Source organism: Desmodus rotundus, chromosome 2, assembly GCF_022682495.2.
Source record: "Desmodus rotundus isolate HL8 chromosome 2, HLdesRot8A.1, whole genome shotgun sequence".
In the NCBI taxonomy this organism is placed as follows: domain Eukaryota; kingdom Metazoa; phylum Chordata; class Mammalia; order Chiroptera; family Phyllostomidae; genus Desmodus; species Desmodus rotundus.
This window is the reverse complement of record NC_071388.1, coordinates 31718663-31740865: the sequence shown is the minus strand read 5'-3', so window position 1 is coordinate 31740865 and position 22203 is coordinate 31718663. Positions and strand designations below refer to the sequence as shown.

Sequence of the window (22203 nt, the reverse complement as noted above, 5' to 3'; positions counted from 1 at the left end):
GTTCCTATGACCAGGACCCCAGAGAAAATACAATGAAAGAAATCAATACCAATGGAAAATACATTAACTTTATTACAGGTCTATTTTAAAAACAAAAACAAGCCACAACTAATGCATGGCAGAAATAAAATATGATGTCACCACGGTGTTCAATCAGCAGTGTAAGAACTGACTTTGTGAAACTCGTAATTTGATGTCCAAAGATTGTGCAGTAAAATAAATCAGTATGTGGGAAAACTAGGACAGGGAAGAGTGGGTAGCAAAGAGAGTAATAATAATACTGCTGTTCTATGTTCAGGAGGAAGGAGAAGAGCTACTGTGAGGCTACAACCACCACCAAATGTTGTGGTTTACTATAAAATTTTAATTCTCAAAACTTATAGAACACTCAAATATAAAACGTTTAATAAACTGGCTTTCTGATAACCCAAATGTTTACTTATAATTGAAGTTAATTTCCTAAACCTATGTAATATAATGAATCATATTCAGAAGCCAAGTGATTTATAGTATGCTTTAAGTTTATATTTAGAAAATTCTTTTTAGAATTTAATATTTTAAAAAGTGCATAACAAGAGGCTTATCAAAATTTTCCTCATCTTCAGTAATCTAGAAACCTATTAAAACATAACCAGTCAAATTTTGAAAATGTCTTGTAACAAGGTAAAAACACCAAATATCTATTATAAACTTATTTTGAAAATGCAGTCTCAGGTAACTCAAATCAAAAGTATTATTAGTTTTCTCCAGAATACTGTGTTCTAAAATGAACAAAAATTTATACAGTTTTCTAGCTTTTAAGAGAAACACTTCTTTTTGTTTCATTAGAAAAGCTACCTCCAATGGATTACATCAATAGAGAAATAGCATAATTCTTATTTAGTACCTAAATTTTCTTAGCCAGAAATACGAAATTTTATTTTTTCCCCTCATAGTTGATACATTGGTCTGTGGGGCTTAGTAACAGCAACACTCTGGGGCTGATGCCATTGTAGATTTTGCTTAAATTTTGAGGGAAAGAAAAGTTTTAAATCACACAGGTCAAACTGAATCATATAAACTGACAGATTCCATTTCAATACATGGAAGGCAATTAATTCTAAAATGCAAAATAAAAATGGAATTAAGGCAGCTCTGAAAGAAAATGAAACCTGACCACCCAAAGTAGTGCTACTGTATTATAATTCATTTCTTTAAAAGGTGCAGGTATAATCTAGATATAAAAGCCAAAACTCAAAACAGGCATTGCAGTTATGACGCAGCATCAGGTGCCTTTACTTGAGTGAATGAATCATAATGGCCACAACTCAAACAAATAGTATTTTAAGGTGAACATCTGCACCTTACCAGAGATGTTTATGTTTACTACCAGAGATGTCTTAGCAATTCCATGTTCCTCACAAAGTCAGTATAACTGTTGTAAAAAAATCAACTGTGGTTCTGAATACCCATTCACAGTTGACCTCAACAATGTATCTGATGTAGGAGACTGACTATCTGTGACAGGCAGAAGCATGTGGTGGTCCTCAGTCCCAAGTGGAAGGGCCAGTGGTAAAGTCATATCAGAAGGCTTCACATCCAAAGTTTCTGATAAAGGGCTTTTCTGTATGGAGTCTTGTTCACATAAGGGATGATCCTCTATACTAGAATCTAGAATTTTATCTGCCCCTGAAATGAGAGGGAAAAAAATTATGCTATCTTTACAAACAAAACAAAAACCCTTACTGTTCCCAGAACTTGCATTTCAACTACCATACTTTTAACTCAAGCTACTTCTCTTCTGCTGAGTTGCTCTCATTATTCATACAAATCAATATGGACTTCAAGACTAGGTTTGAACACCAACTCCACGGTAAAAATGGACTTAACTGTTCTAGCCCAGGGTCGGCTGTTTCTTATCTATTTTATCACTCATTTTTCAATGTTTCATATACTGCCTTGTTGTGACATCCTCTTAGTGCTACTTAACACTCAACTTAGGTATGCCTTAATCCTCAACTAGACTAAAATACCTAACAGTGCTACACCCATAATAAAAACTCTATTTGTTCACTGACTGTATAAATGAATTGTTCATAGTATTCTGTAAATTCAAGTTCAGAATGGCACATTCATATATTTTCAGAGGTGAGGAATTCTGCTCTGGTCAAGGGAGTAATTATCACACTGATTAAAGATAATTTGCCTCCAGATTTTCCACTAGCTTTACCGTGCTCCTGACAGTCCAAAGTATTGCCAAGATTTCAATCTCAGTATCCTCTTTAGGCAAAACTACCTGTTTGCTTTTGTAACTCAGTTCTTGCAGAATACTCTTCAGTTCAACCAGCCTGCACTCTCTTGTCCCAGTGACTCTCTTCACAATGCTGCCTGGAACGAGCCCTTCCTTTCCCATGTCCATCCTCCAGGCGCTTCTCTGTCCTGCAAGTTCCCTAGGACTCAGCCTTTCCAACACCTCAGAAGTTTACTCGTCTTCAGCACTTCTGTGTTTCAATTAGATCCCACATTTGGTCTCATAATCATATTTCTATTTTTATGTAACAGTTTGTAGCTACCCATTTCCTAATTTTCTAAATTAACCCATTTCCCATTGGTTAACGTTCATGATGGTCTCCCCCCCCTCCCCGCCCCGCCATAAAGCTACAGTAAACTCTAGGCAACCCAGATTCTAGTATGGGGAATAGTGATACATAGTTTGCTTATATAGTCACTTTTAAAACTACTCATAAATAAGATTTTTAAAGGAGAAAATATTTCAGTATTATGTATTAGGTCAACATGAAAAGACATTCACAGTGCAAATTACAAAGCTACCTTACTTGTATGTATCTAGTTTAAAAAAATCTAAACTGTTACGTGCATCTCAGCATTTTAAGAGCACCAATATGAGCAAACCAAATTTTTAAGAAACATAAGCATTTACCAGAATGAACTTTTGTCTTGTGCTTCTTTAAATTTTTAATATCTGTGTAAGAATTTCCACATAATTCGCAGATAAATGGTCTTTCTCCTGAAAAACAAGTTAAAAGTTTAAAACATCAGTATTTTAGAAGCTAAGACAAAAATATCAATGTTTAGGAACACAAGGGAAACACTACTACACTTTAAATTTAGTTTCAAAGTACCATTTTAATCATGTGGTTCTAATATAGTGAAACAAAAACTTCTCTCTATATAGGCACTCCTTTATGTAAAGCACCCCCATTTTAGGGAAAATTGAGCGTTTTCATTAACAGGGATTTTAAACTTAAAAAAAAACCTACCTCTCTCTTAAAGCCCTGGTCTATAGCTTAGTGGGTTAGAGCGTTGTTCCAATACACAAAGGTTTCAGGTTTGATCCCCGCTTGGGACAGATACAAGAATCAACTAGTGAATCCATAAACAAACTACTAATTGATGTTTCTCTCTCTCTCAAATCAATCAATTAAAAAAAAACCCCAAACATTCTTTTACTTCTATCAGACATTTAGTGAGTGCAATTATATGCCAGAGCCTGGCTAAGACATATGGTAGCAGGAGGAAGCATAATTACGTTTTTCTGTTCTCAAGTAGCTTATAAATTACTAGAAAAATCCTTTAAAAAACTAACAATGAAATGCTACAAATTGTAATTCTTTTGAAGTAACAACTATTTGATGCTTTATTATGCAAACCAAACAGCATGAGAATATAGAAGCTGCCAATAAATTTATTAAATGTCTCCTAAATGCTCACACTATTCTAGGCAACAATTATGAGGGATAATGTTTAAAAAGAAAAAGTCAAAAAAGCACATTTTCAAAGTGGCTTTTTCCTTTGTTTAAATTTTTTTTACACTCAGTATTTTCTTCATACTATTTACATACTACCTTTTACAACAAACATGTCGATATTAAAATTTATTCCTAAAACTTGCATACCGAACACTGTTTAATAACAAAATCTAATATTATCTTACTACTGATTCCTTTTCATTTATTGGTATATCTGCCATTAAATCCAAATCATTTTTATAAACTTGATTATCTGGCATATTTCTTAGAAAATTACACAATTTTCCAACCACATTTAATTCATACTCCTAACAACTAAAAAAACAAAATAAGCAAATGAAAATTTGATATTTATGCATTTAAATATTACTATATAGATACCATAGAGTCCATAATGGTTTAAAAGTCAAGGTTTACATAAAAAGAAATTAGAGAGAACAAAAAATAATACGTTCCCCCTAAACACAGACCTGTATGGGATCGAAAGTGTTTGTTGAGCTCTCCTGAGGAAATAAAACTTTTCCCACAAATACCACATATGTATGGTTTTTCACCTAGATGGAAAATAAAAGATAGCGAAGTGGTGTACTATACCAATATAATATTTATCAATTATAATAATCTAAAGTAAGCTGTTCTAAAATACTATTTAAATTAAAACCTCTTTATATTGTATTTTAGAGGTATTTTTCAGTGAGATCTAACTGAAATGAATATTAGTAATTATTTTATACTGTTCATGTAACCCTAATGCTTTTCACATGATAAAACTTTATTTCTGTCAATGTCCTTCTAGTAGACTAGAGTTGGGCAAGAAATTAGATTGTATATGATTAATAACATGTAAATTCATCATCTTACTAATATACTAGATAGCAAGAATTTTAATATGAATTGATATTAGTAAGAATAAAATTATTTAGAAAAGATCTATTAAAATGTACCTACAAATAATGAAAATCTTTGAACAGAATTTGTCTGAAAATTGATACTTTGTATTTAAGGTATCTGTTTAATATGCAAATCTTAGAATGTCTGTGTAGGAAGTCACAAAATCAATGTTGTACCCAAATCCACCCCTACCCCTTTAATTTCACTCTACAGTTTTATGCAAGGGAAATGAAACTTCATGAGGCTAAGGAGTTTTTCTAAGGTCATAAAATGTTTCAACTCAAATTTACATATTGTCAAAATTATGATTTCAATATGTTACATGACAAAAATTTCACCCACTGTGTACTATTCAAAAAATAAGTTTTTATATATAATGGTTATCATAAAATCATAAACATAAAAAGCTTCAAAAAGCACTAATGCGATAGGTAACTACAGTCTGTAATCTACTTTCTGTAAAAGCTCAACTTTCCCTTTTATTTACAACTTCCCTTACTTTAAGCAGTCTCTTCACATCAAATTCTTACCTGTATGCTTTCGAGAATGAGTGATAAGAGAACTAGAGACAGCAAATGCCTTCCCACAAGTATCACATACATAAGGCTTCTCTCCAGTATGCCTACGAACATGATAGGTCAGGGTGCTGGCTTGGGCAAATCTCTGTCCGCACCTATCACAGACATATGGCTTCTCTCCACTATGCTTCCTATTAGTAAATACACACAGAGTTATATGCTAATAAATAAAACAATTTGGAGGTCAATGTATATAGCAAGCATTTTTCACACAACTTTCATACAGTATTTTATTTCATTTCACCTTAACAGACCAATTATATACATTTAAAACCAACAGTTTCAATGTTTTGAGATAAAACATCAGTTCTGAGACCAGTTCAAAAAGTATTGACATCATCTTTATATGGTTCTCAAACGTGCCCCTAACATTGTAGGCAATTATTTTTGCTTGTCCATTCACTCTCTCCTCAAAAGTTTTCTTCCCTCAGAACTCTAGCACCTCCTTATCCATCCTCACTCTTAGCTGATTCCTTTGCTTTGTTTCACAGAAGAATTTAAGCAATCAGAAAATTCCCACCATCACAACTCTCTACCTATAGACTCTGTACCTATATAGTGTTTTCCTTAACTCTGAGGATGATGATACTTCATCTGAATCTGACTACTCCCATTTGTGTACTTAAGATACTATCTCCCTTTCCTACTCAGTATCACTCCTGCATTTTCCTCCATCCTACCGCATCCATTTTCCCCATCCCATTGGATTATAGTATACAACAAATATAGTGATGTCTCCCATCTTACAAAAGACAATTGACCTTACTTGCTCTTACATTTCTTTGCTACTGCTTAAAAAAACTTGAGTCTCCAACTGTTCTACTTTATTTCTTCTCTACTAATCTATTCTCTACAAGCCTCTATCTACTAATACTACTTTCATCAAAAGCACTGTTAACCTCTCACTTTGCAATCCAAGTCAATTCTGTCTTCTCCCAAACATCGGAATTTGAGAAAGCTGATTACTCCCTTCTGAAACCATTTTCTTCCCTTGGATTCTGGGGCACTCCGCTCTTCTGGTTTTTCTTATATAGGCTGCTCCTTCTTAGTCACCTTTGCTGGTTCTTGCCCATCTTCCAGAGCTCTTAAGCGTGTCTTATGACTTTACTCCTTTGATCCCTTTTCTACCTATACTCATTCTCTTGGGGACCTCATCCAATGTATGGCTTTCAATACTACCTATTGGATTGGCCAAAAAGTTCATATGGTTTTTTCTGTAAAAAAAAAAACAACAACAACACATTTTTCATTTTCACCAATAATTTGATTTGGATATTTTGAGTATATTGGCTATCTCTTGTGTGGTAGAATGTTGATTGTTCTCAATGAATGCCTCAGTTTGATCTCTGTCAACTTCAACTGGCCTCCGTGACTGTGGAGCATTGTCCAGCAAGAAATCTCCAGCACAAAACTTCACAAACTGCAAGTCTGATCAGGCACAGCACCTTCTCCATACAGTGAGCACATCTTTTGTGTTTGTTGCACTTTTACCTTCCTTGAAATAGTAAAGCATGATATGATGAAAATGTTTATTTTCTTCCACCTTCAATATTAAAATGGCTGCACAAAAATTTACCAACTTTGATTTTTTTAAATGCACCTGACAGGAAAGCTGTCACAATACAATCTAACAAAATTGTTTTGAATGAAGTTAAAGACAACTAAGAGCTACTAGAGCTATCATATGGAAAAAAAACCCCAAACAAATTTTCTGGCCAACCCAATACATGTTGATGACTCCCAAATGTGTATCTTCAGATCAAACAAGTCCCCAGGATTTCAGACTTAAATAACCAACTGTCTATTGTATATCTCCAGATGTATATCATAGACAGTCTAATAGTCATCTAAAATTTAACATGTTCAGAACTCTACTCAAACAACTTCTGTACTCCTGATTAAACTGCTCTTTTCACGAATTTTCTCTACTTCAGTTAATGGTAATTCCATCTTTTCTGGTGGTCAGGATCAAAATGTCAAAATCATCTTTGATTGACCTGATCTCCCTCCCTCCCTCCCTCTTTTTTAAAGCCCACATCCAATCTGCAACAAATTGTTTGTCCTAAATTTATAAATACATCCAGAACCTGACTACTACTTATCTTGCACTCCTGCCACTGTAACTGAACCAACATATCGCTCACTTGGGTTTTACCTAGAACTTCGTAACTGGAAAATTTGCTTCCACGCTTGCAATCCTGCAATGTTTTCCAAATATAGCAGCCAGAATGATCCTCTTAAAAGACTAGCAACATTACATCGGTTATTTCTCAATCTCAAGAATAAAAGCTTCAAAATTTCCTATAAAACCTTACCCCATCTGGATGCCTTATTACCATTCTGATCTTACATTACGCTCTCACTTATTTTTCCTCCAGGCACCAGAGCTTGTGGTTCTTTGACTGTGCTAAGAATATTCTATGGTGGAACCACAATTAGAACTCTACTGTCCTGAATTCTAATACATTACTATTCATAAGATTATTGTGAATGACAGACTCAAAGACAAAAAAACCTTAGTGTTTTTGTTTCTTACCTTGCATGAATCTTGAGATTGCTAGAAGTTGCAAATTGTAAATTGCATACATCACATTTATAGGGTTTTTCCTCACCATGATGCATGCGACTATGGAAGACTAGCTGACATTTCTGAGCAAATCCTTTATCACACAGTTCACATTTGTATGGCTTCTCACCTAAAAAAAGAAATAAAATCTGTATTTAGAAAGAAATATTCTGTTTTAGTTGCATAAGGCATATAAACTTTCAAGAGTCTATCAACAATACTAGTTTCGATATTCTGCAAATGTTAATTGCAAGAAGTAAAAGAGCAAATAGGATCTCTTCTTCCAGATTAACTATTAAAAACAGGAGTAGAATTAAAAATTGTTAGTGCTTTTTAATTCACAATAGTAAAAAGTGATCAGTTAGAGAAATACATATTGCAACTTAAAAAGTACAAATCTAAGTGTACCAATAGGTAAATGTAGAAGTTGAGGAAGGAATCTTGTGTAATGCCAATAAATGTCCAGAAGCTGACAAAGTCCAGGAAGCAGGTGGTGAGATGTGTTGGCAAAATCTGAGTATTGGTCTGAGTTGTAATTACTTTTTCTTGTTTGTGTTAAATACTTAATAAGCTAGACCAAAATTTATGTTTATGTTAACTATGGGGGAAAGAACTCATGTATTAGGACTACAGAGTATCAGTTACAATAAAATAGCCATTAAATACTTGCTCACGATTGTAAAGAAATGTTCAACAGCTTAACATGCTAAGTACTTTTATGCATACAAGTATATATCAAATTTTGGCCACTGTATGTTAATACATTCATTATAAAAAGTATTATTTTGGTCACAGTATAAAAACAATTATATCTCCTACAAATCAGTCTTACCTGTGTGAGTTCTTACATGCGTTTTCAGCTGGTTACACTGGGTAAATGCCTTTCCACACAAGTGGCAAACATAAGGTTTGACTCCTTTATGTATTCTCATGTGCCTTCTCAAGCTGCTGGCTTCTGAAAACATTTTCCCACATGTATTACACATTGGCTTGGCCTTGGAATACCTCTGATCCAGCTCTTCCCCAGAGCTCTCCAGTTCATAAGAATTCTTGACACTGTCTATATTAGACATAGAGTGTTCTTTCAGAGCACAATTTGGCTGTGATTTTCCACGTTTCCGTTTCACTGTAACAGTCTGCACAATATCTTGTGCTGGAAAAGTATTTTCCACAACTGATGTCAACTCGAGTTCTGAATTATCATTTCTTTGTGCAACCTGTTCTATTACAGGTGTGGGCAATTTATTTGCATCTAGAAATAATTCAACAGATGCATTTTCTAAAATGTCACTGGGATATTGCACTCTTTTATTCTGCCCTGTTTTCTGGGAATTGAAGGCTTTCTTCTTCTTTTTAGTTTGAGATGACTTCTTTGCTAAAGCCCCTTGTTTAGGATTTGCCTGAACTAAATCTGTAGACACTTCTGATTTCTCCCGACTGTTATAATCTCGCAGAGTAAGAAGACAAGTCTGTTGATTCAATTCAATGTTTCCAGTAATACTAGATATCTCTGTAGAAGAGGGATTAGCAATAAAAGCAAAATCTTCCATCTTTATTTTACATTTAGTGACCACCTCTTCCACCTTGAGATAGTCAGCAGCCTGATGAATTTCTTTAACATTCCAACTGTAAAGAAACAAGGCTAAATGACAATATTCTGATCAAAGAAAAACTGGTTGTGTAACAGAGCTGCACATGTATTTCAAAGTCTTTAAAGATCTAATGAAGTAGAAAAGCATTAACTGAGAGAAAAAACCTATGCATTTGCTCAGAGAACAAATTCATTCATTTGCTCAGAGTAATGTTTAAGCAAAAATCTCCAGCTTTACAGAATTTGAAAAGTTAAAAAGTAATGGTTATTCATAGCTATCTAGGTACCACTACAGAAAAATAAATGTTAAAATTTCTACCTGTTTTAAATAACACGTGGAATATAAAAGTAGCTGGTAGCAACTTACTGCCTCCTCCCATTCACCCTGAGCCCTCTTCAGATTGCAACCAACTTTTCTGACTAGACAACAGGGGAAGTCTAAAAAAACTGTTCCTATTATCTTTCTCTGCTTTCCTCCCCCTGTGGGGGACTTTAATAGTGCTTTTCAAATTTTCCTATGCATGCAAATCACCAAGAAATCTTGTTAAATGTAGATTCAGATCCAGAAGGTCTGTGGTGGGCCTGAGTGTCTGCAGTTTTAACACATACTCTGGTGATGCCAATGCCGCCAGTCTGTTGATCAAACTTGGAGGAAGAGGTTTTAGAATGGGCTCCCTCTCCTGTAACCCTTCCACTTTTGTCTGTGTGTGAGATGCCAAGCTAAGTTAGCTGGAGAGTTTCATACTAGAACTATATAGAAACACTTAAGTCCACCTTGTCCAACATTGCAGTCAATATTTACTGAGCACCCACCATGTGTAGTACTAAGAGGGATATTAAAATTATCAAATAGTCCCTGCCCTCCAGAAGTTTACAATGTAGTGAAAGGTTGTTTGATCACTCTAATACTGGCTTCAGTTTTCTCAACTGTAAAATCAAAACTGAGTTTGCATTAACACTAAAAATATGACCCTTTTAATTATTTGAGGGGACACACACACACACACTCTCTCTCTCTCTCTCATCCCTCAATTAACTTTTCTCCTTGCCATTTTCCCCAAATATTATTTAGTTCTCCAGGAAAAAATAACTTTTTCCTATTCATTATGTGTATAAGCAAGAAAAGGGTTTTGGTCATAGCTAATAATATAAACATAGCACTATTAATATATCTCTTAAAAAAGAAGTAAAATTTGAAATGAAATAAAAATAACTAGTGTCGTGAACACTCAGATCACTGAGAGTATATGTAATACAGTATCTACAAATCTCTACTCATTTTCTCATAATCTAATTAAATCTGCTTTGCCTCAAGTGCCATCTGTATGTTTCACCTCTTTAAATTTAGAATTATAACAGCTGTTAAAAATTTGTTTTATTATACATATAACCATTTTTTCAGCGGATTATTGACTAGATTTATAGGCCACTTTGTAAATCTAATCACCAGGTTAAAGAACATTTAATTCTCTGGGAAATTCCACTCCAAGTTCCTAAACATAGTACAAATACAGTTTGGGAACATCTGTTTGCAAACTGAATCTTTCCCACAGATAAGAAAACATTATGTAAGATCATCTTTTGTTATGGCCCTTGGCTACAATTTTGAAATATATATTCTAAAATATATTCTACAATATATTCTAAAATTATATATAATCCATAGTTATATATATAATCAATGCTCTTTGGAATCGAGTTATAATAAATCAGAGACACCGCTAGAATGAAAGCCAAATTTACTCTATCACTTTTTATACTTTGGTCTCATACTGTAATTGTCTCAGCGCTCCATAAAATGAACCACCAAACAGATGACAAGGTCAAGTAATCTCTAACACCAATATGAACTAACATTGAGTCACACATTAAAACAATTCATATAAATTCATACAAATGATTTATCCATTTCATAAATAGCCTATAATCTCAGTACAGATAAGAGAACCAATCAGCATTTGTTTATGCCAATAATTGATATGCTTTTGTTTACAAGCATGAAATTACAGTGCTTGAAAATTTGCTTTTACTTTTTGAACAGTAACTGAAAGTTACTTAATTACATATTGCAGGTATCTAGCTAAATGCTTTATATGAGTAGTTTAACCTCAGGATATGCCTACAAAATCTATTATAATCCCCATTTTACACACAAATGAAAGATCAGAGTTCCAAAAAAATTGAGTAACTTTTCCAAGATAACAGTGTTAGAACTAAAATTTGACCAAGGTAATCTGGCTTCTGAGTCCACTTAATTTTCTATTATTCACTAAATTACACACACTTCCTATTTTTGGTAAAGTCCTCTCTCACATTTGCAGCTGGGCTCAAACTATTAGCTCCCCAAGAAAGACATATACCAAAAGATTGAGCAAAACATCTGGTTTTTCTCCAGACTGGTTCTTTTGCTTGAAAGCGCAAACTCAGATGCTCTTCAAATCAACTCAAGATTTTCCCGGCAAAGTTGACTGAGAAAGGGAAAACACTAAATTAAAGAGCAACCAAAATTCACTGGTTTTGTGGTTATTTTATATAAAATATTTTGAATTTTTAATCACAGGCACTTCTACAGTAAGCTATTCAGTAAATTTAAATAATTTATCATGAGACTAATCTGTAACACTGTTCTGTCCCTCTATTCAACTTAAACAGAACTGACTCAAAGATTTCATTATACCAACATTTAAAATATAATTCCAAAACAGCATGTTTCTTTTTCAAAACCATTAAGGAACATCCTGATTCTAACTTTTTAAAGAGGTATTTTTACATTCCATGATAAGCTGCAATGTAAAAGAGAGGGGAGGATTTTGCTTAATGTGTATGTACACATATCTATAGAGATCATCTGGAAAAGAATGAAAGACTATTTTTCAAATGTTAATAGTGGTTATCAGTGGGTGGCAGAATTTCAGGTGTTTCATACTTTTTTCCCTATTTTTCTCCAGGCAATGTGGAGTTAAAGGGGGAGAGGGTGAGAAGGGAAAATCAAGGAAACTAATTTTTATTGGGAGATGGGCCTTCAAATAAATCCTTAATCTTCACAGTAACACCAAGGTAGTTATTATTATCTCATTTTTACAGATGGGAAAACTGAGGCCCAAAGAGCTTACATGTTGCTCAGAGACATAGTGAATGAGAGGCAAGATATAATTCTAAAGCCCACAATCTTTCTATGTCAGAGGACTGTGGTCTATTCATGTTCACACTTTCATAAGAGATGGTGGGAAAAAGATACGAGCAATATGGATTCTCTTTCCTTTAATCTCCTTCACCTTTCCCCCCACAAACTAATAAATGCATTGCTATGAAGCTAGTTGTATAGATCATTATGTATGGAAGACACACAGTGCCTGTGTTATCAAAGTCCTCAGTACCTACTTCTTGTTGAGAACTACAAAGTTCTCAGCATTCAGCATACTGGAGAACCATTCTTAGCACCTTGGACCTGACTTCAGTATTAATATTGGACTCACTGCCATTTATACTCCAATGAAGTTATTTTCGTGAATCAAGATCAGGAAGAGGTCCTGCACATTGCTATTTATAGTTGAAAATGGGAGCACCATTAAATGAACACAAAGGTTCTTCTTTATCTATATAGTCCTTCACTTTAAGAAATAGGGGACAGTAAGTGAGGGGGAGAGAAGACCAGAGGAACATAAAGACCAAAAAGCAAGGGAAAACTAGAATTCATTGTTTGATCTTCAAATTCATGTAACAAATCACAGGCTTTGTTTCAGGAGGTAAATCAAACGTATCAGAAACAACGCTTTAATAGTATTAACATCTGTGCTTTTGTGCTTAAAAAATGTAGTCTTCATCAAAATTAGTGATACTGACTTCTTAAAAATAACAACATTGTACACATCAGTATTTGAAGACTCGGAGTTCAGGGACTGAATGTAAAAGTACCTATCTGCTTTAGCTCTCAAGACTGTTGATTAGCTTTTACAAATGAAATAAACGGTGTACTTTACCTGTCAAGGTTTAAAGTTCCTGTGTATATAAACTCCAACAGTTTCTTAAATCCATCTGCCTTCACCTGGCTCTGATCAAGAAAGACATTGTTCTCAGAAGTGCTTCTGTAGATTGCACCAAAATACTCACTAAACGAGGCAAGCACATTTCTATGAGCTTTAAACTGGAATTCCCCAATCACGATAGTGCAGTCACAAAGAAAACCTGCTTCCCGTTGTTTGTTCAGTCTCTCTAAAAGGTGCTCACAGTGGTGCGAATACTGCATTTTGATATCTCGATGGAATTTTACCCTTGTTCTAAAAGACAAAAAGAAATATCAAATCAGCAATCCTAAGTTTCCAAAAAACATTTCACCCAAACAATTGGTAAAGGTATAACAGGAACAAGAAAAAAGTCAGTGCTCATTTTATCCCCTCCACCAGAAAATTCTTATCAAACACATAATGGTCAAAAATGCTAAAGGGATAAGTTCTTTCTCTTAGTTTCATCTTGGCCAACTAACACAATCCTTTGGACATCAATAAATGGCAGAGTGAAAAAACCCTTCTGTTGGGTACCGCCCTACCTGGTTTCAGAAGCTATAACCCCCCATGGTTAAGGCTGAGTCAGAGTTGGGACCATAAGCCACTAAGGAGACAAAGCTTATCTCCCTGGCAGGGGCACAGCCTCTGCCCACTTTACCCTGTTTGGCCTTCAGTGCATGACCGGTTAGCCAATGACAGGTAAGATTCCTCAAGGGAGGAACATCCTAAGACAGGCATGGTCACGACAAAGGCCCACAGGGAAGGACTCCGGGGGCTATAGAAAAAGAGGGTGATGGACCCTCGCCCCTCGGCTTTGACATAGCCTGAGTCCTCATTCTGTCTCCAAGAAGTCTCCTAATCTCTTGGCTGCCTTATTTCCCCTGCCTGACTTAAGCCTGAAACACTGACAGAAGGCGGTGCAGTCCTGTGCTGGAAAGGGCAGATTCCCTGGGGAATCAGGCCGAAGAAAGAATGCAAAAAATCCTGTGAAACCTGCTTTGTTTATACCCTCAGCTTAAATGATACGGGTCCAGGCCTGAAATGGATTTTGTTTCCCAAAGTTTTATAGCCCTTTAACTAACTGACCCTAACTCAGAATAAGCCCTCAAAGTTCTCTATATGTTATCTATTGTATGACCCTTACTGCCTGAAATGACTGATGAGCTTTACCTGTATTCCTGTGCAAAATGAACCTACTAAAAGTCCATGGAGAAAAAGGCTCTTGGCCCTTCTCCTTTGAGAGATCAGCCACCTCTCCTCCCCAAGCAGATCATGTCTTGGTAGACTTATTCTCATCCACGGCCGATGGAGGCTCTGCAATAAAGCTCCCCCACACCCTTCCACAAGCTGGGGAAAATGCACACCAAAATTTCTGTTTTGCACCAGTTGAAACTTCACATTTTCAAGCTCAGCAGGCATACATACATGTTAAGAAAAAAAATTAACCATTAAGGAGTGATTCCATGGGAAAGATCACCATATGGGATCTTTAAAACTGCCCTCAAGTCACCGAAACCTGTTAAGCTTTCGCGGTGCAGAGAGGCTTCAAAACGCTAGGCAAGTGTCCAGGGGGTGGAGAATGAGCAAGGCCAAGACTTGTTAAAGGTTCCGTCCCTCTCTGGGAAGAGGCCACACCCCTTCACCCCCCCATCCTCTCCACTCAGGGGGGCACGGTAGAGTGACCACAAAAGCCGGTTTCTCGCGGCTTCTGCGCCCTGCCCTTCGCCCAGCTCCCACTCCCCCAAACTCCCACAGCAAAGGTTGTGACCAAGGCCAACACCAGGCTGCCTCGCCCAAGCTTTCCACATTAACAATTTCGTCCCCACTTGAGCTCGAACTCCAAGGTGCCTGCTCCCCAGTGGCCCAGGGTCTGAAGAGCACGGGGACAGTGGGCTGGGGGTGAAGATAGAACTCACCTAATAGCAAACCAAGCGTGAACACTGTTTCCTCACTCTCTCGCTGCCATCTTGGGAAGACGTCACCACGCCACGCTCCGCCTGTCTCTTCTTCCTCCACGGTAACGTCACATCCGGCCCAGGCGTCCCACGTAACACTGGAGGCTCTAGGACCATGGAGGTCCAATACTGGCCTGGGCCGAAGTGGCAGGCTCACAAACACATACACGCACACACACCCCCCCTTACGTGCCCGGGACCCCCCAAATAGCGAGCATCCAAGATAAGAGACCTCAGTGCTCGCTCACAGCACTCCGCCTGTCTTCTTTATTCTCGGCATTCTGGTCGGCCGACAGTCGGTGTCTCGCACTCTGCCCGAATTTGGCCTGAAGCCTGGCAGAGCTGCAGTGCAGTCCTCTTTCCAGGAGCCAAGCTGCGCACTGCATGCTGGGGCTTGTAGTTGCTCGTCTTCTCCCATCATCCTTCCCTTCCTCATGAACAACTGCTTTGTGTACTGGGCTCTCGGCTGTGGGGAATTTTTGAGCTGAGACTGATCACCCCTTGTCAGTTTACGTACCCGAAAGCTCTTGGGACTTCCTGGGTTTTGTTTGCATCGGCCAACTGTAGCCCAGTTTCCAGGATACCCTTACCTGGAGACAGAAGTCTGAAGCACGAAAGCGGAGCAAAGCAGTAAGGCACACTGGGCATGCGCAATATTGGAGGAAGGTGGGCGTTATACCGGAAAGAGTTCTGAGTCGGGGCCAGGAACATTTTAATACAATTATTTACATCTAATTCATATTTTGTATAGTGAAGGAGAGGGAAGCCAGTTTGCATAATATACAAAAAGAACAGAAACAGTAAGATCCGTCATTTATCTTAAGGTGTATTCTCACGTACACGCGGATATAAAAAAATCTCAGACAAAATTTCAACATTGTTAAAAACTGTCAGAACCATAGGAAATGTATTAGCAACTTTATTTTAAAGGACAATCTCACGTGAATTTATTCGTTTCTTCCCTCCAAGGCTTTTCCAACCAGATTCTATTTACTGCTTTTATAACTTATTTCTACTCAGAATAATTTTTGTACATAAAACCACCACTGTTACGTTTATAAAGAAAAAAATTTGGAGGCTGGTTCTTGATTTCGTTACTGAAGTCAAGGGGTTGGCCACTTGGGGTGCTATATTAAACAATGAAGTGGTTGTTGCATGGTAGTTTTATTTACTTGTAACAAATAAAGAAGACAGGGGATTCATATCCAAAGCTCTGTCTCCCAGAACGGAGGCTTAGCCGTTGCTTACACACACTATTTGGTCAATTACACGCCAACGTCTTCTTTGCAGTTGGCTACACTTACCTAGTTGAGTTCCTGTCAAGCTCATCCTGTTTACAGCTGGTATGTAAAATACTATGCTACATTCTAACGTTTAGTGAGAATGACCCAGATCTTGAGACCCTTGTCCTATCTAACAAAATTATCTTTCTGAGTATGCCTGTCTTTCTGATTCCACTTTAATTTTTGTCGGAACACTTTCTGATGAATTATTAATTCAGAAAAATGTATGAGTCTCTCCTAGGTGTGAAGCATGACAATTTGTATTAAGAATACGAATAAAGCACCATCTCAGTCTGGCATTTAGAAAAATCTACAGTCTTAGGGGAAAAACTAATGGAAAACCAAATGACATAATACTAAGCGCTCAGGAAGCCATAGGGCTAAGGCAGTTTTCACACTGATCTCCCTTTCTAAGCTGTACATTATTTTCCCAGCATCAAGTTGTGAGTTGAATTTTTAAAAATGTAAGTCGGAGCCCTTACTGCACATGGCAAACCTTGTCTGCTACGAACTGCCATTTAAGGGAAAAAAAAAAAAATCAGAAAAGTTGTTTCCGCCCGGTTTCGAACCGGGGACCTTTCGCGTGTTAGGCGAACGTGATAACCACTACACTACGGAAACCTAGCTGTAAGCCGGCTTTCAGGAACCACTAATATATGTATTGTAACTTGGGGTTCACTTGCTCTTAAGACTGATGGTATTAATGTAACTTTTACCAGAAAGAAAATAGTAAAACGGGGAAAGAGAAAATAACTATCTGTCCAGTGGAACAGTGCTAATATTTCAAAAGTTGAAATTTCCGTGCACTTTTAAACTATTTTTTTAAAGCCCCCCTCCTACCCACCCGCTAGTTGCCCTTCTTGTGGGTACACTTTCTTCCATGGGAAAGAAGTGATTATTACCTATCTTTTCCCTGCGTTGGGCTGCTGAGAGTGCCAGGCGTGTGTCTGGGCGTCCCGGGCCTGGGAAGGGTACGCCCTCGCGGAACACTCCAGTCCCTGATTCTGCGATAGCGCGTGTCTCCAAACCCCAGAGCTGGGATTTAGCTGGCTAGAAAGCGTCTCTTCCAAGCCGCTAGTGGAGGGACGTGTAAATAGCTTTTGGATTGCCTTCCCTGCTTCTGTAGATCAGAGCTTCTAGGTTGCGTACTTATTTTAAAATCCTCTTCAGGGTGTGCAAAACTGAGAGGGGAACAATCAGACACCAAGATGCCCTTTCTGGCACACGATGTTTCTAAGCCTTGAACTTCATATGACTTAAGGAATGTTACTTTTCCTGTAAAGAGAGAGACACATCCTTAGGTTTAAAAATCCAGAACTTTTCGTTAAAAGAATTAGTTTCCATATTACCCCGGGATATAACCTGATGAGATTGCTTAAATAAACAAACAAATAAATACCGAGATTCTACCATTTTGGTTTTGAGTACACTATGCTTACAAACCACAGGAAAGAAACACAACCATTGCCCAGTATATAGAAACAATAATAAAAAAAAAATAAACTCACTGTAAATTCTGGTATTTTTCCTCCCTTCTCTTTTCAGAAGTTGACAAGGTTTCAAAAGCAGGGACCTACCTCCCCTGCTGGACAACTTCCCTTTGTCTAATCTCCATCTTTCCCCATTTACCAGTGTATTCCAGAGCTTTCCCAGGCTCCTGGATCAACATTTATTAACGAGAATTCAATGGTTTGGGGAGATCAAACTGTCTTTATAGCTCATCGAGGTATTAGAGAAAGCCACTTGTGAAGGGTCAGATTGTATCTTTGGGGAGGAAAATCGCATTTTCCTGATAAAGATGTTCCTGGATTCCAAAGGTTAGGGAGAGGGGCCACGGTGAGTACCCCCGGCGAGCAGTACTTTGGAGCGCACCACGTGCGGAGAGTCTATAGGCCTGGGCCTAAGGGCCTTTTGCGGGGGAGGAGGGGGGAGCTTTGTGACGCTGCGTTCCAGGCCGTCTGCTCCCGCGCCCCACTGGAACCTTGTAACGCCGCCTAAGGGCTGCACCCCGCACTTCGCACTTCCCATCCTCTCCGCTTGTCCGCAGCCAGAGCACCGGTGGCGTGGGCAGCATGAGCAACTACCAGCCACGGGTGGTGATCGACAACGGCTCGGGAGTGATTAAGGCGGGCCTGGCTGGATCCCGGGAGCCCCAGTTTATCTACCCAAACATAATCGGCCGGACCAAAGGCCAGAGCTGGGCAGCGGAGGGCGCGCTGGAGCTGTGCGTGGGCGACCAAGCGCAGGACAGGAGAAGCTCGCTGTCCATCAGGTACAGCCTTTTTCTGGCTGGCAAGACGCGCGGGGAGGGGAAGGAGCGAGAGCCCTGATGAGGTGCGTAAGGGTGAGAGAAAGAGTAAGGAAGCCAGGAGAGTCTCAGCTAGCCCGCGTTATCGCAGATGCGAAGGCCACGAACTCCGAGGATACCAGTCATCTAATGAGTGATATTACTTGCACTCTGTTTCTATACAAATGTACCCAAACGTATAAAGTTATCATTCATAAAATTCAAATTCATTTAAGAATGTTAGTTCATGCTTATTTTCTTCAATTAACTATTATGTGAAGATGAACCCTGCCTCCACCAACTTTTTTTTTTTTTAAGTCACAAAGGGTCTTCCACAGTGGGTAAGGAGAATGGAAAGCAACAGAAATTGCAGAGGAAGGTAGTGCTACTTATGCTGGTAGTTAACTTCTCTGAGAGGCTCTGGCAGTCACTGACCACATAGGGATATTGGTGACAAATGTGGGGATTGACCCAGGTTTGAAAGGTAGAAGCTGCCATTTATGCTATTTTTCTTCCTACAGCTACCCAGTGGAGCGTGGTCTCATTACTTCCTGGGGGGACATGGAGATCACATGGAAGCATATCTATGACCACAACCTGAAGCTAAAGCCCTGTGATGTCCCAGTCTTGATTACTGAGCCAGCACTGAACCCACTGGCCAATCGACAACAGATCACTGAAGTGTTTTTTGAGCATCTGGGGGTTCCTGCCTTCTATATGTCCATCCAGGGGGTGCTGGCTCTCTTTGCTGCTGGCTTCACAACTGGCTTTGTGATGAATTCAGGTGCTGGGATTACCCAGTGTCTGCCCATTTTTGAAGGTTACTGTCTTCCTCATGGCGTCCAGCAGCTCCATCTGGCTGGCCTTGACCTTACCAACTACCTCATGATGCTGTTGAAGGACCATGGCATCATGCTGCTTAGTGCTGCGGACAGAAGGATTGTTGCAGACATTAAGGAAACCTCTTGTTATGTGGCAATGAACTATGAAGAGGAAATAGCCAAGAAACCTAGTACTATAGAGAAAGTTTACCAACTACCCGATGGGAAGATGATCAGGCTCCATGACCAGCTCTTTCAATGTCCAGAGGCCCTCTTCTGTCCATCTCTCATGAACCTGGAGACTCCTGGCATTGATAAGATGTGCTTCAGCAGCATAATGAAATGCGATTCAGATTTGAGGAATTCCTTTTTCTCCAATATTATCCTTGCTGGGGGATCAACCTTGTTCCCTGGTTTAGACAAGCGGCTGGTTAAAGATATAGCAAATGTGGCGCCTGCCAATACCCCTGTGCAAGTTATAGCTCCCCCAGAAAGGAAAATATCAGTATGGATGGGAGGCTCTATTCTTGCATCCCTGTCTGCCTTCCAAGACATGTGGATCACTGCTGCAGAATTTAAAGAAGTTGGTCCCAACATAGTACACCAGAGATGCTTCTAAATACAGATAAATGGCTAGAAGAAAATGTTTTGAGTGTGTGGGACAGAAAACTTTGGATATTATGTTTCTGGGAAAAGAAAATATTTCAATTATCCATGTTCATGTTTGTTGTCCATGTTTCTGTTGCATTTCTATAATGTGGAAAAATAATGGTGAAGCAGTCAACAGATGTTTATTGAGTAGGACCAAATTAAATGCTAGAGGAAACTTTTTTTTTTTAACATTTTTATTTATTGATTTGAGGAGGGAACCAATTTGTTGTTCCTCTTATCGATGCATTCATTGGTTGAGTCTTGTATGTGTCCTGCAGGGGGATCAAACCCCGTAATCTTGATGTATTGGGATGATGTTCTCACCAACTGAGCTCCCCAGCCAGGGCTTGCAAATAATTATTCTTGACTTTGGAGGTCTTACATTTCCCTTGGAGAAAGAGCAATTTGTGATGTAATGTGCTGTGTGCTAAATGATTGACATAGATTTAAGTTCAATGAAGCTTCAGGAAAGAAGGTTGCTATGAGGAAAGATTTCATAGCAGAGGTATGCCATCATGGATGGGGTGGCATTATGATGGATAGAGAGAGGGGAGAAGAGGGCAGATATCCAGAAAAGCATAATGGAAATAAGCAAGGGGCTGGGGATGAAAACGAACAAAGCATATTAAAGGCAGGTTCAATAGAATGGTTTTGTTAAAATGAAGAAAGCTCATATGGAGCAGACCAAGAGCAATACTAGGAAGGTAAATTAAAACCAGGGACTGGGAGGCTTTGTGTTAAATGGCCTATAAGCAAAGGGTAACAAAGATTTAAAAGCAGAAGACATGAGGAAGTTAGATGAATGTGGCAATAATTTGGAGGATAAATTTTACCGGGAAGGCCCTCGGGATTTGATGATCAGTTAAAAACTAGAGATAAAGTAGTTAAGTCTTATACTCAAGATTGTGGGAATAGAAATTAAAAAGAAATTCTGAAAAATGGACAAGTCTTGGTGCCTAATTAGATAGGTCTAAAGGGGAAAGAAAGGTATGAAATGACCTGTGCAGTGGAAAGAATGATAGCAGTATTGACATAAAGTAGTATCTGCCTTATGCAAATCCGGAGTCAGATCCTGTCTCAAGGAAGCCAGCAGTCTAGTATAACAGGAGAATCCATACCTTAATTATAATGCAAGATAGAGATTTGGTGTCCTAATAGAAGTATAAAACTGCTCTGGGGTTTCACGGAAGGGAATATGCCTTGAGGGCTCAAGGAAGACTTTCTGGTAGATTTGGCTTTGAGGAAGGGCTTGAAGGACAGCTGGGATTTAATGGAATGCCCTTCCCTCTGAATTTAGGGGCAGCATATGTGGGGTTGGGTCCAGGCCCTGCCACCTACTTGCCAATTGCAAATTGCTTAAACATCTTGAAAATCAAGTTCCTTATCTATAAAGAGTTGCTAATCCCAATCCCTCACAGGGTTGTTGTGAGGTTCAGATAAGATAATGTCCCCAAAGGAACTTTTTTGCTCACAGAATTAGAGAATTTGTAGGTCCAGTTCAGATGCTGCTTCCTCCACGGAGTCTAAATTGATTATTTGTTTCCTCCAGTACATTATATTACATGTACGTCTATTGACCATTTTATTTATGCAGTCTTATCATTTAATTTGCTTGTCTTTCTTCCTCCCTAGTATGTTCTTAGAAGACAGGGATTGAGGACTTTACCTCCTCATCTCTATGCCCTTCTCTAATGCTTTCTATGGTGGACTACAAGTAGGTATATGTTATAGAGGATTGACCAGGAGTGCATTCTTGGCAGAGGAAACACTAGGGCAAAGGCTCCAAGATATAAAAATTATAGGCATATACAAGTAGCAGTAACTCAG

At 38.3% G+C, this 22203-nt stretch overlaps 2 protein-coding genes and 1 non-coding gene across 5 annotated transcripts; 1 reads left to right on the top strand and 2 right to left on the bottom strand.

Annotated features, from left to right (window-relative positions):
- Window positions 1–46: 46 nt before the first annotated feature.
- MYNN (myoneurin) lies at window positions 47–15777 on the bottom strand. 2 transcript variants are annotated; one of them, XM_024563353.3, is made up of 8 exons: window positions 15296–15777; window positions 13356–13652; window positions 8617–9410; window positions 7755–7914; window positions 5171–5349; window positions 4220–4303; window positions 2921–3007; window positions 47–1668 (listed from the first exon to the last, which is right to left on the bottom strand). In XM_024563353.3, the coding sequence occupies exons 2-8, from the start codon at window positions 13619–13621 to the stop codon at window positions 1406–1408; spliced, it is 1833 nt and encodes a 610-aa protein (XP_024419121.1). In that variant the 5' UTR covers window positions 13622–13652; window positions 15296–15777; the 3' UTR covers window positions 47–1405. The 2 variants fall into 2 exon arrangements, with proteins under 2 accessions (XP_024419121.1, XP_024419128.1); XM_024563360.3 differs by lacking the exon at window positions 4220–4303.
- On the top strand, window positions 15768–20539 carry ACTRT3 (actin related protein T3). 2 transcript variants are annotated; one of them, XM_045197801.2, is made up of 2 exons: window positions 15768–16000; window positions 19426–20539. In XM_045197801.2, exons 1-2 carry the CDS (start codon window positions 15981–15983, stop codon window positions 20342–20344), a joined length of 939 nt encoding a protein of 312 aa, XP_045053736.1. In that variant the 5' UTR covers window positions 15768–15980; the 3' UTR covers window positions 20345–20539. The 2 variants fall into 2 exon arrangements, with proteins under 2 accessions (XP_045053736.1, XP_024416262.1); XM_024560494.3 differs by lacking the exon at window positions 15768–16000 and adding an exon at window positions 18585–18889.
- TRNAV-AAC (transfer RNA valine (anticodon AAC)) lies at window positions 17166–17238 on the bottom strand. The gene has a single exon. It is a non-coding gene; the product is annotated as a tRNA-Val (tRNA).
- Window positions 20540–22203: the final 1664 nt, after the last annotated feature.